The 17,344-nt window shown below is 40.9% G+C and overlaps 1 protein-coding gene across 1 annotated transcript in view; it reads right to left on the bottom strand.

Moving 5' to 3' along the window:
* Positions 1-10,353: 10,353 nt before the first annotated feature.
* jph1b (junctophilin 1b) overlaps positions 10,354-17,344 on the bottom strand; it is a 36,957-nt gene continuing 29,966 nt past the window's right edge. Inside the window, exons 4-6 of the mRNA XM_060905578.1 lie at positions 16,121-16,803; positions 15,656-15,753; positions 10,354-12,438 (exon numbers count right to left, since the gene is read on the bottom strand). Coding sequence (XP_060761561.1) covers positions 15,673-15,753; positions 16,121-16,803 — 764 coding nt within the window. The 3' untranslated portion in view covers positions 10,354-12,438; positions 15,656-15,672. The remainder of the gene's footprint in view (positions 12,439-15,655; positions 15,754-16,120; positions 16,804-17,344) is intronic.

Genomic DNA, 17,344 nt, shown 5'->3' with positions numbered 1-17,344 from the left:
TTCCTACAGTGCTCTGTAGAATGGAGAGCTTTCTCTTTTCACATTCAGCTGATTTTGAGATGATCTTGTCTTTTATCCTCCAGAGTTCACAATCGCACGTGTTGGATATCATGCTGCTATATATTATAAAAACCAGCTGTGGGTGGAGGAGTTCCTGCCGCCGATACCATGCCGTGATTTAAAACTCTGCCACATCATTAAAGGAGGTATAAGCAACTGTGGACTCTCTTGACTAGGACTTTGTTTACAGCGTACTGTCCACTATAATAATGTAAAAATACGGTTGTTCTGTTCCAGAAACCCTCAGTGAGTCTTTATCGCTTCGTATTAAACCTCATTATGTTGCTGAGGTGAGTTCTGCTTCAAAACATCACCACTTTTCTGGAATAAAGTCCATCACTGATGTTGCTGATTTTTATTTTTATTTTATTTTATTTACTTTAATGCATTCTGTTTGACCAACAGGGAGAATATCAACTTCGCATTATTTTCAGCATCACTGATGACCAGGAAAGGGAAATAATTGTCACTTCAAATGTTACAATGCTTGTGAGGAACAGCAGTGATGAGCTGATCTCCTCCACCACATAAAGGTGTTGTAGAACCACATGTTCCTTCAATCCAGAACTGGAACGTGATGATTTTCGAGCATCACTGTGTCTCCTGCACTGCAAAAAATGATCTCTTGTTGACAGAAAATATCTTTAATATGGGTGAATTTATCTCATTATCTGTAGCCGCTTTATCCTGTTCTACAGGGTCGCAGGCGAGCTGGATCCTATCCCAGCTGACTACGGGCGAAAGGCGGGGTACACCCTGGACAAGTCGCCAGGTCATCACAGGGCTGACACATAGACACAGACAACCATTCACACTCACATTCACACCTACGCTCAATTTAGAGTCACCAGTTAACCTAACCTGCATGTCTTTGGACTGTGGGGGAAACCGGAGCACCCGGAGGAAACCCACACGGACACGGGGAGAACATGCAAACTCCACACAGAAAGGCCCTCGCCGGCCACGGGGCTCGAACCCGGACCTTCTTGCTGTGAGGCGACAGCGCTAATCACTACACCACCATGCCGCCCGGGTGAATTTATCTATTATTTCTTATTAGAAGTTTACTAGAACTCAAATGTAAGATTATTTAGCTTACTTAGAGACGCTTTTACTAATTTCAAGCCTTAAATGTTCTTATTCTATTGGCAGATAATGTTGCTCATTTTAAGCATTCAATTCTAGAAAGAAGCAAAATTATCTGCCAATAGAATAAGAAAATTTAAGGCTTGAAATTAGTAAAAGCGTCTCAAAGTAAGCTAAATAATCTTATATTTGAGTTCTAGTAAACTTCTAATAAGAAATAATAAATAAATTCACCCATATTAAAGATATTTTCTCTCAACAAGAGATCATTTTTTTCAGTGTGATGTTCAGCAGCAGTGTGAGGGGTCTTCAGTTCTTTAGGTGGAGTGGGTCCAGGGTTCTATCTTGTGCTTCTCTTGATCTCTGTGCAAAGTTCTGCAGGTTCTCTGGATTATTACTAGCTCTGCAAACCACACCCTCTAACAGACTGAACACGGCTGGATTTCTACATGAACTAAACAAAACTTTGATCAAGACAATTTCACGATTAATGACTTATTACAAAAATCTTTAGAAAGGTTCTTCAAAGGTTTCTTTGAATCAGTAAGGAATCTTGGCTTAGTGAAACAAGTAAATCTAGGACCTTTAAGCGTTCTCCATTCCTCTGAGGAAACCAGTGAAGGTTCTGAATCAAGCCCCTTTCATAAGTAGAGAAAATTGAACAATCCGAAGAACCCGTGAAGAACTTTACAATGACTAGAACCCTTCAAGAACACTCTGGCTAAATATTAAGAGCAAGAATTTAGAGTTTGTACCACACGCTTTCCCACTTGGTACATGGACCTCATAGAAAAGGGTTCAATGGATAATTAGAGGTTCTTAGCTTCCGAAAAAAAGATCGTTTCCATTCATATAGGGGAAGCACTCTGTTCTCAGGTTCTGCATAGAGCTGTGGAGGAAGAACCGGGGAACCGTCAGTGTTTCACAGGGAACTCTTTGGTCAGGTGTAGAACCCTTTAAATGTTCTGTGATTTGTGTCTCAGGGAAGCATTAAGAGTTCGGTGTCCCTGGAACTGAATGTTTCCCCTTTCAAAAAGGGCATTAAAAACCCTTAATAAACCATTCAAAGAATCCCTGAAGAACACGACTTTTTGAGTGTGTATGAGTCAAACATATGGATGTTGTGTGTAGTTTGTTGTCTGCAGTGTTTCCACTTGCTGCACTTTATGTTGTATTCGTAGTCCTGTGATGTTTAGTGTAGCACCGAGCTCCTGCAGGAACGTTGTTTTGTTTTCACTGTGTACTGCACCAACTGGACTGTGGTGAAATGACAAATAAAAAAGCCTTGACCTTGAAGTGTGTGTGTGTTGGGGGGGTGTTAAGAGGAAATTGTTTATCTCATCTCATTATCTCTAGCCACTTTATCCTTCTACAGGGTCGCAGGCAAGCTGGATCCTATCCCAGCTGACTATGGGCGAAAGGCGGGGTTCACCCTGGACAAGTCGCCAGGTCATCACAGGGCTGACACATAGACACAGACAACCATTCACACTCACATTCACACCTACGCTCAATTTAGAGTCACCAGTTAACCTAACCTGCATGTCTTTGGACTGTGGGGGAAACCGGAGCACCCGGAGGAAACCCACGCGGACACGGGGAGAACATGCAAACTCCGCACAGAAAGGCCCTCGTCAGCCACGGGGCTCGAACCCAGGACCTTCTTGCTGTGAGGCGACAGCGCTAACCACTACACCACCGTGCTGCCCCGAAATTGTTTATATGCTTTAATATTAAATAAAACGTCTTTAACTCTTCCAGTCTTGGAAAACTAAGTTAATTAAGGTTTCTTCATCAGAGTTCTCCTTGGAAACTTTTTTATCCAATTGCAAAATAAATGTCAGAAAGATGTTTTTTAGTGTTTGAACAACTTTTCACCTTTAAAAAACTTTTGCATTGATGAATCTTTAAGCATTGGAGAATAAAACGATGACTCGTCCTGCCTTTATTAGCAGAAAACGAGGATTCGCTTCTTATTTGTGGGTTAAAAAAATGTGGGTTTGTTTTTTAGGGAACTAAACCTAGTTCTTGTATGGCATCCATTTTTGTGTGTGATGTATCTGTGTGGTAACCCCTCCCCCACCCACATGCATCTCAGGAACACAATTTTTCCATTCAAACAAAATTTTTTTTTAAAGTCTGCTGCTTGTTCACTGAACTGACCTTTAAAACTTCCTGTAAATAAAACTGTACAGTGTGTATGTATTTTTTTCTTTTATTTAATTGTGATCCACTCTGAACCTCTCACCACACTTCCTTCTTTCTCACAGACTCTTCCCTGTTTCTATTTCCAGCGTTATTTACAGGAAAACCCAGTTCACATTGGGAACAGAACACGGCCGTGTTCACTGCCGCATGTTCGGTGCAGTTCAGTTTGGACCTCGTGTGTTTTATAAAGTGTTCGTGATGCTGTCGTGTCCTTTAACGCGTCTCAGACTGGCCGTCAGTGTCGTGGTGTGTTTCAGTGTGAGGGCTTTAACAGAACAGCAGCTTCTGTGTTCCTCAAACTCACTGAGCATGTGGTTCGAATATGAGGGTAAGAGGGCCGTAATATTAATCTATAACTTCACACTTATAGAGTAACATTAATATAACATGTTTACAGAGTGATATTAATGTGATTGTAAGACAATAAAGCATCAGTATACTTATAAAAATGTATAATAAACAAAATATGTGTATCAATATTTATTTAAAAACCTTTATTAAAATTCTATACAGGAGCCATATGTTTAGCCAAATATTAAAAAAAATGAATGGTGTAAAATTATTTATTTTAATACCTATAACAATTCCAAGATTAAAAAGGAACTGTGTTCTGTTGCTTGTAAACAGTTTTCAGGTTTGATTAATAATCATTTATAATAATGTGATGTATTCCTACACTGGATATTATTTGAATATTCTGATTGACTTGTTGATTTAATTTCAAAAATACATCTAATTAGATCCTAAATAAATAACGTTATAACTGTAGCTCATGGAGATCCTGTGTTCTTCTGAAATAAGTGATTGATTAATGGTTTAATATCAGATGTAAAGAACTAAAACTGCTTTCAGGTCCGGTGGTTTTTACGTCAGTGAAAGTCACTCTGGAGGAGAACAAATTGTATGTGACGTACACAGGAATGCCCAGTAAGTTTAATATTCACATCATTAATGTCATTTTTATTCACTGAGAAATCTCAGGTCTTTAAAAATTACATTTAAATATATATTTTTAATAAGCTAGCTGGAAGTGTGCACGTGTCCTGATTTAGCAACATTAGCTAAGCAGCTTATTAGCCAGAGAAGTTTAAGATGATGAACATTAGACTTGTATGTATTTACAACCAAAAGTTTGCAAGTTAGCTAAGATTTGGATAACGACTGTAGCTACGTTTGCCATCACGCTAGTTTGCTTCATTTGACTAATTCATATATTGTGTAAAAAAACAAACAAAAAAGTTGTAGTTATAATGTCGTTAACATGTGACTAACGATTACATTTTCTAACTGAAATCGTTCCTTAGCAAGCTAGTTTACATCATGTTGTACAGTTAAGTTTGCTAGCAAGCTAGTTTATTGTGTTAAACTTAGTTACATTATAATAGTTATCATGCTAGTTCACGTCACTGGACTAATTCATGTATTGTGTAATAACCAGCAGTTAGAATGTAGTTAACGTGACTAAGTATTAAAAATTTTTTTAATTAAAACCAGTAGCTAAGTTCCTTAGCAATCTAGATTATGTCATGCTATGACAATACAACTAAGTTGGCTAGCAGGCTAATTTACATTATACTAATGATTATACTGTGTAATTAAGAGCAGTAACTATGTTTCCAGTAAATGTTACTAATAAAACACTGAAATTTGCAGCAAATATGAATATTATTTTACTGAATAAATAAATAAATGTGTAGTTACTAAGGCCAGTCTTGACCTTTATGATTGATGAATTAGCGTAACCTATTGGTGTGTTTGTGCTCAGTGTTCACGCCGGTACAGGTAGGATGGGATATGAAAGTTTTATACAAAAATGACATGTGGGTGGAGCTATCCAATCCGCTGGGTCCTTGTGAGGATTTCAAGGCATGTGACCTGATTAAAGGAGGTACAGATCTCTCACAACATCTGTCTTTTCTCTCATTTTTACAGCTGTGAGATTTAAACATGTTCACTTTCCCGTTACAGAAACCATCCATGAGACGTTTCCAATCTCTCTCAGACCTTTATACCTGACACCACTTGTGAGTTAGAACCTGAAACATGTGCTGCATTTACAGTAAAGTACAGCTTATATTATTTAAATGATTGTTTTTCTTTTCTGTGGTTTCCAGGGTGAGTATCAGATTATCACTGCACTAAACGTTATCGATGACTTCAACAGGGAACTAACTGTGAGAGTAAATGTAACACTACATGTGAGAAATGAGAAATGGTGGTGATGATGATATGGTTCAGCCTTCATCTTCTTACTTCTGTATTTTAGCCACAATCTGAATGTAGCTACCAGTAAACTATCACACCTTGGAGGTGTTTCTTCACACATCTCAGGAGCTTCTTCATGGCAGAGTTTCCACCTTTCAGTGAAACTGATGAAGAACCTGAGAAGAGTGGAGGAACCACTGATGGGGTGGTTTTTTTTTATTTATTTTGGACATTCCTTATTTCCTCATCTGATGGACTTCTAATGAGAGAACTTGTGAAGATGTGAATCTTGTCTTGGGAATTTCCCATCATTCAGCAGAACTGATAAAGAACCTTTGTGTTCAGAAACTTTTTTTTTTTAAATCATGGTTTATAATGTGTTTGTGATTCTGTGTTTAAAAATCGTTCCAAACTCAGAGTGATGGCTGTACTTTTTTTTAAAATGGAGTTTCTTCACTGAGAAGAAGCTTCAGATTTGGCAGCTTGATCAGATTCTTATATTTTTTGGCTCCCCCCCCCTTTTTTTTTCTTCTCCTTTTCTTTCCTTCCCCTTTTCATCTTCTTTCTCTTAGATGTGGCTTCATGTCCAAAAATTATAACTATATTCATGTACGTTGATAAGAGTCCTTTTTGTCCTTTAAAGGTGTGTGATCGATATATAACATGTAGAAAAAAAGCCCAGTGCAAAATGTCACCTTTTAAACATGTCATGCTGATTTTATTTTATTTTGCACCTTGAGCACCGTGTGTAGCTGATTATCAGCATCAGCGCACAATAAAGAATATAGAAATAATAAATCTGAGCTAAAAATAGTTTAATAAAAATGAACCTATAACTCTTAAATGCACCAGCCCCATTTATTTTAAGCTGTTTTTTGTGTGTTGTTTTGCACTCCCCTGGATCATCTATAAGAGCCTGAAGGTGAAGGCTGTCTTTATAAACACCGCCTGCTCTGTATTTCCTGTAAGGGGCGCTGTTAGAGAGAGAACTGAAACCCTGAGGGTGACAGGTTGTTAAGGACATGACGGGTCGCAGCAGGTGAGTTCAGATGTGCAGCTTTGACCCTCGGCCATCGTTCTTCCTGTCATGGCAGGTTGGGGGGGCAGAAAAACAGGGTTAATGAAGGGGCCTCAGTGTAAACGTACCTCACGTCAGGATTGCTCCAAGGTAAAGGTGAAAAATGTGCTGAATGTCCAGAGGCGAGGATCAGGAGCTGGAGCAGGTGGTGGAGTTGACTTTGAAGGTGACAGTCGCAACCTGACTTCATTACACTCTCTGCTCAGAGCTCTTTACTTTCACAAGGACGTTTATCTTCATGAAGACAGAATCCTACAGCAGAAACCATCACTTCCTAGGAGCATGTCAGCTTTTTTTTGCCCCCTCTGATTGATTGGCTGTCAGGTGTTGATTAATTCTCTAGAACGGCAGCTCTGATTGTAGTGTAGCTGCAAATCACAGGTTTACTGATAATTAATGCACTCGTTCTAATACCTTATTGTTTGTATAGTAACGGCTCATTCACAGGGACTCATAAAGTGACTTGCAGATGTTCCATAACATTAAATGTACTTATAAATGGATAAAAAAAGTTTTTCTTTAATAAAAAGTACTCTTTGGCAAGTTGCTGAGGTGTAAGAAGCATAAAACTGCACTTATAGGAAAATAATCAACTTCGGGGCGATGATGGATGTTTTGTCACACCTGTCCAGCATTGATTACTGTCCAATAATGGCATGTCCCCAAGTGTTTTATTCCTGAAAGAGTAATTAAGAAATGCCTAAACCTGTGACCATGATCCCGTTCTGTGTGTGTGTGTGTGAAACGTGAGGCTGTGTGTGTGTTCTGACGTGCTTGAGGTTTGTCGCTGTCTCTCACTCGCATGCTGTAGATGCACTGAAACTGACGCTGAGCTCGACCTTGACTTTTGCCACTGAAACATTTCTTTAACTGCACAAGGCTTCACTTAAACAGCAGACTAATCACATTTCACCCCTGCTCACTGGGAACAGGTGATAGATATGTGATTGATTGTGATTGACACAGCAAATTACTTAAAAAAAAAAGGGGGTAAATGAAGAAAAAACATTTTCAGTTAGAAATGGAAATGTTTACTTGCTTTTATTAACTGTAAACATCTCCAAGAAAATGATTTAAAATGACAAACGCTGTTGATCAGTGATTGGTCTTTGGCTTTACGTCATGGTGGTGAGTTGAATGAACCTGCTTTCTCAACACATACAGTACCAGTCAAAAGTTTGTACACCCCTTCTGATTCAGTATTTTTATGAATTAAAAGTCACTTCATGTCTTAAAGTAATGATGGACGTCGTTTCTCTTTACTGAGTTGTTCAGTTCTTGGTGCAATATGGATTACTACAGTCGTGGTGTTGAATAGGGCTATTTATTTACTGTATGTTTATTTACTATTTACTGTTTGAAGTCAAACGCATTAAGAAGGCAAGAAACTTGTCCACTAATTACCTTTTGATGAGACATGCCTGTTAATTGAAAAGCTGGTTAAGAGAATGCCGATAGTGTGGAAAAAGTCATCAAGGTGAACACTGGACACTCTGAAGAATCTAAAATATCAAACATATCTTGGTTTTTTTTTAAACACTTTTTTTTTTTTAACCACATAATTCCAGATGTTATTTCATAGTTTTGATGTCTTCAGTTTTATTCCACAATGTAGAGAATAATCATAATACAGGAATGCCCCCCCCCCCCCCCAAAAAAAAAAAAAAAAACACCACCACACCTTATGAATGAGTAGAGTAGGGTGTACAAACTTTTGACTGGTACTGTAAAACCAGCAGCTGTGCTGTTAGGTGTTTTGTTAACAGGGATTATGAAGTTACCAAAATAACAAAGTTTTTCATGCAAAAATGGAAGGAAAACGTGTGTTTTTTCATCTTATCCTGCCGTATACAAACTCTGTCATTAAATATGTAAATTTCCCTCTGGGATCGATCGATCGATCTATTTATGGACGTTATGAAGAAAAATAATAGCAGAGCTCATTTGGTGACTGGTGAGTGTACACAGCTAGTACAGTTAACTGGTTATGCTAATCTAATCTGGCAAGTGGCTGACTGCTAGCATGAGAGAGAGAGAGAGCGAGCGAGAGGAAGAGCGAGAGAGAGCGAGTGCAGCTGTTGGTCACTATTTTTGCTGCACCAATCCCCCAGACAACAGGCAGGTTTCACACCAGGGTCTGTGAGTTTGCTGTGGTCTAAAATAAATGCTCCTGTAACCACTGGCATGTTCCACGCTCCTGTATGAGGGCGAACGTCACATAACCAAGTTTACAAAATACTCTGTCGTTTAAAAAATGTAAGTCATTTGATTTGATTAGTTTAAGTATTGGGTGATTGATGCTTTACCATGGGTTGTGGTTAATGCAGAAAAAAAATTATGGACAAAAAAATGGATTTGGGAAAAAAAGAAGTGGTTGTGAAACAAAAAAGTGGACGCATTTGTAAATTAACAATGGTGCGAACGCTCCCCCCAACCCCCCTTCTGTTCTCTGCAGTTCTGTAATCAGCCGATCCCTCGCCAGCAGCACGACGCATCAAATCCCACAGGTACAAATCCACAGCTTCACTTAATGTTCACGATGTTCAAACATCAGAATGGGAAACATCATGATCTCAGTGAAGTGTGACTTTCTTTCTCTCACTGTGGTATGGGTGTTGGTTTGAGCCAGATGAGTATGAGGTTTGAGTATTTCAGAAGCTGCTGATCTCCTCCTGGGGTTTTCACACACAACAGTCTGTAGAGTTTACACAGAATGGTGCGGAAAACAAAAAACATCATCGAGTGAGCGACAGTTCTGTGGGTGGAAACAAACGCCGTGTTGATAAGAGAGGGTCAGAGATCAGAACATGGACAGATTTGAGGTGGTTCAACCTTTTTTTCCAGGAAGGATATAGTAACTCATATAATCACTCTTTACAACCGTGGTGAGCAGAAAAGCATCTCAGCATGCAACAGCAGAAAGAAGAACACACTGGGTTCCACTCCTGCAGCCAAGAACAGGGATCTTAGAATCAACAACACGTTCCTATTAAAGTGGTGAGTGAGTGTGTTATTACCTAAGTATAAGGAAATATTTTTAAACAAAACAAAATGTGATAAAATCCTTGATTTGATATTTTATAATTTCATCTTTTAGTCTCTTATCTGTTTAGATTTTTGCACAGGTTTTTAGAAAACATTTTAAAGAAATGATGAACATCTTCAAACCTGAACGCATTTCAATTTTGAATTATTTGATCCTTTTTTAAAATTCTTGTCATTTTTATTCGGAGTTCACTGCTCATGTTCTTCCACCAGCTGAATTTTCCTCTGCTTTAATCCTTCCGTTCCCTTTTTTGAAAACATGTCAACAACAAAATTATGGACTGAAACATGAAACGTTTATACATAAAAAATGTACAATTTTTATTGTAACATACTTAAACAATTTCAAAAAAAAGGGGGGGAGAGACAGTCAATACCAAAATGCTCATCATCGATGTTTCTTGAGAACGAAAACTTTAAAATATATATCTGAAGACTCGTTACTATTAAATTCAAATACTGTCTTAGAACTTTTCATTAAAACATAGACGCTTCATCGTTTTAGAAAAATATGGACAAATTTTGCTGAACTTTGTATAAATGCGTAAAAATATGAAGTCTATAGTGAAAGGATTTGGGGATTTATTTTAGATCTAATTATGTTTTTTTGCTTTTGTTTGGGACTAAAATAAAAATATTAAAAATAACATAACAGCCATGTACACAGCCACTGCATATAAATAAACTTTTTTTAATATCAAAAGTTAAATGAAAAAAAAAAAGCTGTTTTCATTTGATGCTCTTCTCGTTCCTTCCTTCATTCATTCCGTCTGTCCTGATCACATGCTTTTACAGTCTGAACAAATCTCCAAATGTTAATGCTCCAAAAATACGGTGGGACGTCCCTCCAAACACACACACACACACACACGTTTCTAATTCGGCATGTGATGATATTACAATTTTATGTCATGATAATTGAGAAGAAAAACATAATTGGACAGAAATTTATCTGATCAGGAAAAGGAAAAAAATAACGGGATTTTGCAGAGGGGAAAAAAACATCACTAAATTTGTGTCGACACAAATAATATTGTGAGTGAAGAATATCGCTGTATATCGTATCACTGATGATCAGCTCATTATACTTTTAAATAAAACGTCTAAAAAAGTCTACCTTCAAATGATACCATGCACACGAGAAAGTCAGCAAAGAAAATGTGCTGGATATAACAATATAATTTAGAACAACTGACTAAATATTATGTATATAAAATATATCATATATATATATTCATTTTTTTTATCCAAATATGGGCACAAAAGTGCCATGAACAGTTTACTGAAAAATAAAACCACAGCTTCATGCACCACCACATAAATAAATATACGACAGATTAATAATAGATTTCAATAAAACTTCCAATTAATTAAGACAAAATTCCAAAATCACTACTGTTTTCCCCGAGGTAAACTCTAACACGGTTTGTTGTTGTAAAAGTCCTTTAAGGCATCTGACTACATTCGCTTGTTCATCGTGAACTCATTCAACGCCACGGATCAGGGCTCACGGGGGTGACGAGGGGAACCACGGTCTTTCACCCGCGCAGGCTCGGACCACGACATGTGCAAAAATCCAGTGCAATAACCAGTTATTAACCGAAAAAAATAAATAATAACTAAATAAATAAAACCAACAAACACCATGCATAATATCCTATAGCTATTTTACAACACCCGCGTATAAGAGCGATACCTTTTGAAATTTTACAAACAGAGCTTCAACACCACAGCTGCTCACTTCGACATGATCATGTCCACGTGAACCAATAAAAAATATTCACCTTGAATCATTGTCGGCTAATCACGCCACAGAAACTACAGTATCGCTCGTTATTCGACTGACGTCCGTGTTCGCCGTTAACTGATTCAGTCTCAGAGCAAGGGGACAGAAGTGGATACGTTTTTTGTATTTTTTTTTTTTAGATTTATAGTAAAAAAAAAAAAAAAAGAGAGAAATGCACACAAAAAGAAACAAGCTCAAGACATAGTTGTTAAATTTGTACCACACCCTGGCATGGCTTTCACTAATCTCCTAAAAACACGAGCAGGTGGAGTGAGACAGGCTTCAGAGACGGGTAATGCAATAAGACTGGCAAGTGCCTCTTTTTTTTTTTTTTAAATGGGCACGGTGTTTAGATCAGAATGAAGACACACACGCGCACGCTTACACCTCCCACTGTGTGTACGCGCACACACACACACACACACACACACACACACACACACACACATCCCCCCATCGACAACATCAGAGGGTAAAATTGTAAGGCAGCTGTTCGCTTCTGTCAACTAAAAGTGCATCACCAAACGTATCCAGTTATCCCCCTCCTCATCTCTCTCTCTCTCTCTCTCACACACACACACACACACACACACACACACACACACACACACACACCAACAGCCCGTCTATGCACTTCACACTGGGTACGGCTTGGCTCAGCACATTTTTTTTTTATTTTTATCCCCACCTCCCCCACCCCCTTTTACTAACGACTGTGCTTGCTTCAGCTTTCACAGAGCCCAAGCGAGTCGTAAATCACGGTCAGGATGGGGCGGGGCTGGGGGCTGGGGGACCTGGTTGGGCTCGGCTATGGGACTCTGCGTTTTTTCCCTCCACTGCTTTTTCGTTCGTAATTCCAGTCGTCCAGTCGTCCTTTGCCTGTGTCGGTGTCTGAGCTGCGTGTTCTTAAAGGCCGTCCATATAACTGCAGAGCATTACGGGGCCGACGACGCACGTCCTGAAGAACTCGCTGAAAAGGCGAAACAATCACAGGACCACAGTTACATGTCAGAAGAGCAAAGGTGTTTAGAAAGTCATGAATGACCAAAAGCTGCTCCAGATGCAGTTTAAATAAACTCATGTGCACTAAGCATACGTCTCTTCCCCTGGAAAAGGAACGTAGTGTTTCCATCTGGGGACCAACCCACGATAATTAGCTGCTCAGGCAGGACAAAAAAGATTTTTGCTGAACTGAACTGCATCACACATCGTGGATTATCCAGAAAACTGCCTGCACTTTGACCTTAACTTCCTAACAAGCTGGGATATGTGAAGGAAAGGATTTCACTGTGCTGTAATGTATACGGGCTCGCTCGTGGGACGTTAACAGAAAATGCGAGCAAAGATTTTATATTTCGCTTTGACACATCAAAATCGCGCTGTATTTCCTCTGTAACATACACGCTCAATAAAGCCTGCACTTCACGGTAGAGGTCTGCGCGGGACAGAATTTTCAGTCCCGCTCCCGCCCGCTCCCGCATTGTGCAGTCCCGCTCCCGCAAAGAATTATGATTTTCAGTCCCGCTCCCGCCCACGACTGCCATATTTTGTCCCGCTCTCGCCCGCAAATCCCGCATGATGCAGACGTTCGCGTTATTTCTCACAGAAGTTCTTGTCATTGGCTTGGAGAATTAAACATGCTGAGCTTAGCTGAGCTCTCCACTGACCGATCCTTCACCTAGCGCACGTAGCGAGGGTGCGCGCTGCCAGGCGGCATGCGCAGCTGAGGCTTTACAGAGATACCCACTGTGAGCTTCACTAGAGGAGCTCTGCTCTTCTGCCATGATCGGAGATCTCAAACACGGAAGAGCGGAAAGGAATCGGAAACGTACGCGAGATTAGACCACTGTGGCAGCGGGGGCGTGGCCAAGCAGCAGTCTGTGAATGGAGGGCGGGGTCAGGGAAGGTAAGTGGCTAGGTCATTACACCTGATGTCAATTTGTGTGTGTGTGTGTGTGTGTGTGTGTGTTTGTTTGTTGCAGGGATGGAGTATAAAGGGAGGGGGAGAGGAGAGGAGAGGGATTCACTCCCCGACCACAACACGTGTGTGTGTGTGTGTGTGTGAGTGAGTGAGTGAATGAACGAGTGAAAGAAAGAAAGCTGAAAAGCTCAATAAAGTGAGTGGGTGTGAACACGAACTCTCGCCTGCTGTGCTTCTGTGCTCCACCCACATTGGGGATTACTACAGTGGTGCTGAAACCCGGGACGCACACCACTCACTTTATTGAGCTTTTCAGCTTTCTTTCGTTCGTTCACTCACACTCTCTCTCTCTCTCTCTCTCTCTCACACATGCACACACACACACACGTGTTGTGGTTGGGGAGCGAATCCCTCTTCGCTCCTCTCCCCCTCCCTTTATACTCCACCCCTGCAACAAACACACACACAAACTGACATCAGGTGTAATGACCTAGCCACTTACCTTCCCCGACCCCACCCTCCATTCACAGACTGCTGCTTGGCCACGCCCCCGCTGCCACAACCACATCCGCAAATTTAGGCATCTTAAAATGTTTTTATTAATGCCAAATAAAATATCCAGCACAAATTATATATGATAGACATAAATTAATAATTTATAAATTTTATTTTAAACACATTTTTAGTTAGCGGGACTGCAGCGTATCACCTCTCCCACCCGCGCCCGCATTGTGCACTCCCCCTCCCACCCGCAATGAGCTTTCAAAATTTGTCCCGCGCCGCACTGCTTTGCGTCGGGTCCCGCGGGTCTCCCGCAGGAGTGCATGGCTCTACTTCATGGTCACTCCATTTCTCTATTTATTTTTATTTTTTTACATGGCTAACGTTTTATACTGATTTTTAAAAATGGCGGATGTCTGTACTGCACTGGCTCGTGCTCGACCAAACAATGTACGCGTACATCTGGACCAATCAGTGCACACTTGCGTCCCTCATAGTTCCTCTTGTTCTGGGAGAGAACCTACCCTGAAATAGGAGCTAAAAAAAGTCCCTCAAAACGGCGTTCTCAGAACTACGATCATTCTCAGGTCCTGCAGTGCGGACTCTCAAAAAAGGGGGAACTTCCTCTAACAGTTCTAAGAACTGTGAAAAAGTTCCTCCAGTCTGAAAGTGCCTTATTTGTCTTATAAAGATTTAACCCTTTGAGTCCTGAAAGGAAGGTCTGTCATTATTTTTTTTTATCTAAATGATCAAGAGCTTCTTAATTAATCCAACTCATGAAAACTCTGATAATCAGCTGATCACGTCAACACAAGATCATCGAGAGAGAAAATGACTCTTCAGGTCAGTGGGTCCCCAGAACCGGCTTGAGAACCCTTCATTCTGGGTATTACTATAGTCGTTAAGGTTCATTTACATAACTTAAACAACTTAACTACATTTCCTTTCCCAGGTGAAACATCTGGCCAAAGGAACAGCAAACGCACCGTCTGGAATAGCACCACTGTGACGAGCAACGGTGCAGTTTAATGGTGGAGTGTAAATATTAAGGCTACGTTTACATTAGACCGTATCTGTCTCGTTTTCTTCGCGGATGCACTGTCCGTTTACATTAAACCGCCTGGAAACGCCAGGAAACGGGAATCCGGCAGCGTCCACGTATTCAATCCAGATCGTGTCTGGTCCGGTGCTGTGTAAACATTCAGAATATGCGGATACGCTGTGCTGAGCTCTAGCTGGCGTCTCATTGGACAACGTCACTGTGACATCCACCTTCCTGATTCGCTGGCGTTGGTCATGTGACGCGACTGCTGAAAAACGGCGCGGACTTCCGCCTTGTATCACCTTTCATTAAAGAGTATAAAAGTATGAAAATACTGCAAATACTGATGCAAATACTGCCCATTGTGTAGTTATGATAGTCTTTAGGCTTGCCATCCTTCCACTTGCAAGTGGTAAGTGATCTGCGCTGGGATCACACACACAGCGGCTCAGTCCCGAATCGTGGCTCGTGCGCTTCACTCGCGCGCTGTGTGAGCTGCGCAGGGCCGGAGTGCGCACCCTCCAGAGGGCACTCGCTGTTTAGGGCGGAGTGATTTGGAGCGCAGGATGCCTGCGGAGCCGAGCGTATCCATGTATTGGTGTTGCTGTGTGCACGCTAATCGTTTTAAAAACGTTAATCTGATGATCCGCTGATACGGTCTAATGTAAACATGGGCTAAGAGACCGGTTAAATGTTTCTGTGCAGTGGTGAATAATGTCTTACCTGAGTTTGATGATGCATCAAGTCAAGAAGTGGACAAAAATAATCGCTAACCCGATATTTATCAGCATCACTAATGCCACCAGTATAGAGTTCGGACCCTGCAGGAGAATGAGGACAACATTAAATAAGAAACTTTCAACCAGGTTTTCAAAAATGCACATTCACCAAAAAACAAAACGATGTCTGAAGTCTTTGTTGCACATTTCAGCCGGCCAACAGAATGTATTAATCCAAAACACACCGATCAGAATCTTGACCCTAAAGCTTGATGAAAAATTGGTGAATTAATTTTTTTTTATCAGAAGAGCAACGAGGAACATCTGATCTGAGCACATGTGAAGTTCTTCACCTTTACCAAATTAACCAAATCAAATGAAACACAATCAGATTAACCGCGCGCGTGTGTGTGTGTGTGTGTGTGTGTGTGTGTGTGTGTGTGTGTGCGCGTGTGTGTAGGTCACTCACTGATTCCTCCTCACCCACGTCCGTGGTTATCTCCATGCTTGCTTTCTTGATTTCTGATAGACTCTTTGGCTTCAGAGAATCCTGTTTTTTCAGTTTGAGCTCTGGCTTGAGGTCTCTGGTCGTGGCGAGCTTGGCAGGGGTCACGGAGGGTGTTGGGGTGCGATATTGCTTGACAGAAGGTGCTGCCCTGGCGAGGGCAGTTAGACTTTCTTGCTTTTCCTCCTCCTTCTCCTCCTCCAGCTCCTCGGGTGGGATGGACACTTCTGCCTTCACGTAGTAGCTGTGGTACTGCGAATGGACTGCGCCATTTCCGGGACTTGAGGAGTTGGCGACCGGCGCCGTGGGTTTATAGGGCGCGAGGGAAGAAGAAACCGCTTCCTGCTTCACTTCCTGTTTGGCTGGCAACCTGGGGGCGGTTTTAGGGACGACGCTGGCCGCTAGGCTCTCAACTGCACTCTCTTTGGTAGATTTTGGTGTGCTTCGGTTAAAGAAGGACTTCTTCTTGCTGGATGAGGGTGAGGGCGGAGGAGTCGGACCCGGGCTGTGGGTGGGCGTTTGGGTGGGCGTAGTGCCCTTGCGATAGAAATGAGGGCTTCCTGAGGGGGTTTTATCTTTTTTCTCTTCAATGACTTCTTTAATCTCGATCGGTTCGCTGGAGAACTTTTGCTTGATGTAATCAGGACCTTTAAAGAAAATAAATACATCAATTAGGCCAGAATGATATTGACTATATGAAATATATAATGGAAATGCTTTCACAAAGCTGCATTGCATACTCTCCATGTTCAACAAGATGAATATGAATGACCTGTTTTTGAGGTACAGTTACAGTCAGAAGTTTACATATGTGGACATAAATGTCATTATGAACATGAACATCATCGCAATATCCGGCTTTCAGTGAATTCTGCGATCTTTTTCTGTGACAAAATGATTATAAAACAGACATCTTTAATAGAAAAACAAGAATTTGGTGCACAAGTTTTAATTTATTTGGGTTTTCTGAAATCAACACAGGGTCAAAATTATACATATGGTTAAATGTCCTTTAGGGGTCATCCATAATTTTCATCATTATCACGAGCATACAAACCGTACGCGGGGGGAAGGGGGTTAATGACCAGGCGTACACTTTTTAAAAATGAAAAAATGATGATCCGTCAATGTGCGAATCTGCGGCCGCCATGTTAAAAATTTCACGCCACATCGGTGTTGCCAGCTAGC

Source organism: Neoarius graeffei, chromosome 23 (genome assembly GCF_027579695.1).
Source record: "Neoarius graeffei isolate fNeoGra1 chromosome 23, fNeoGra1.pri, whole genome shotgun sequence".
In the NCBI taxonomy this organism is placed as follows: domain Eukaryota; kingdom Metazoa; phylum Chordata; class Actinopteri; order Siluriformes; family Ariidae; genus Neoarius; species Neoarius graeffei.
This window is presented reverse-complemented; position numbering and strand designations above follow the sequence as displayed.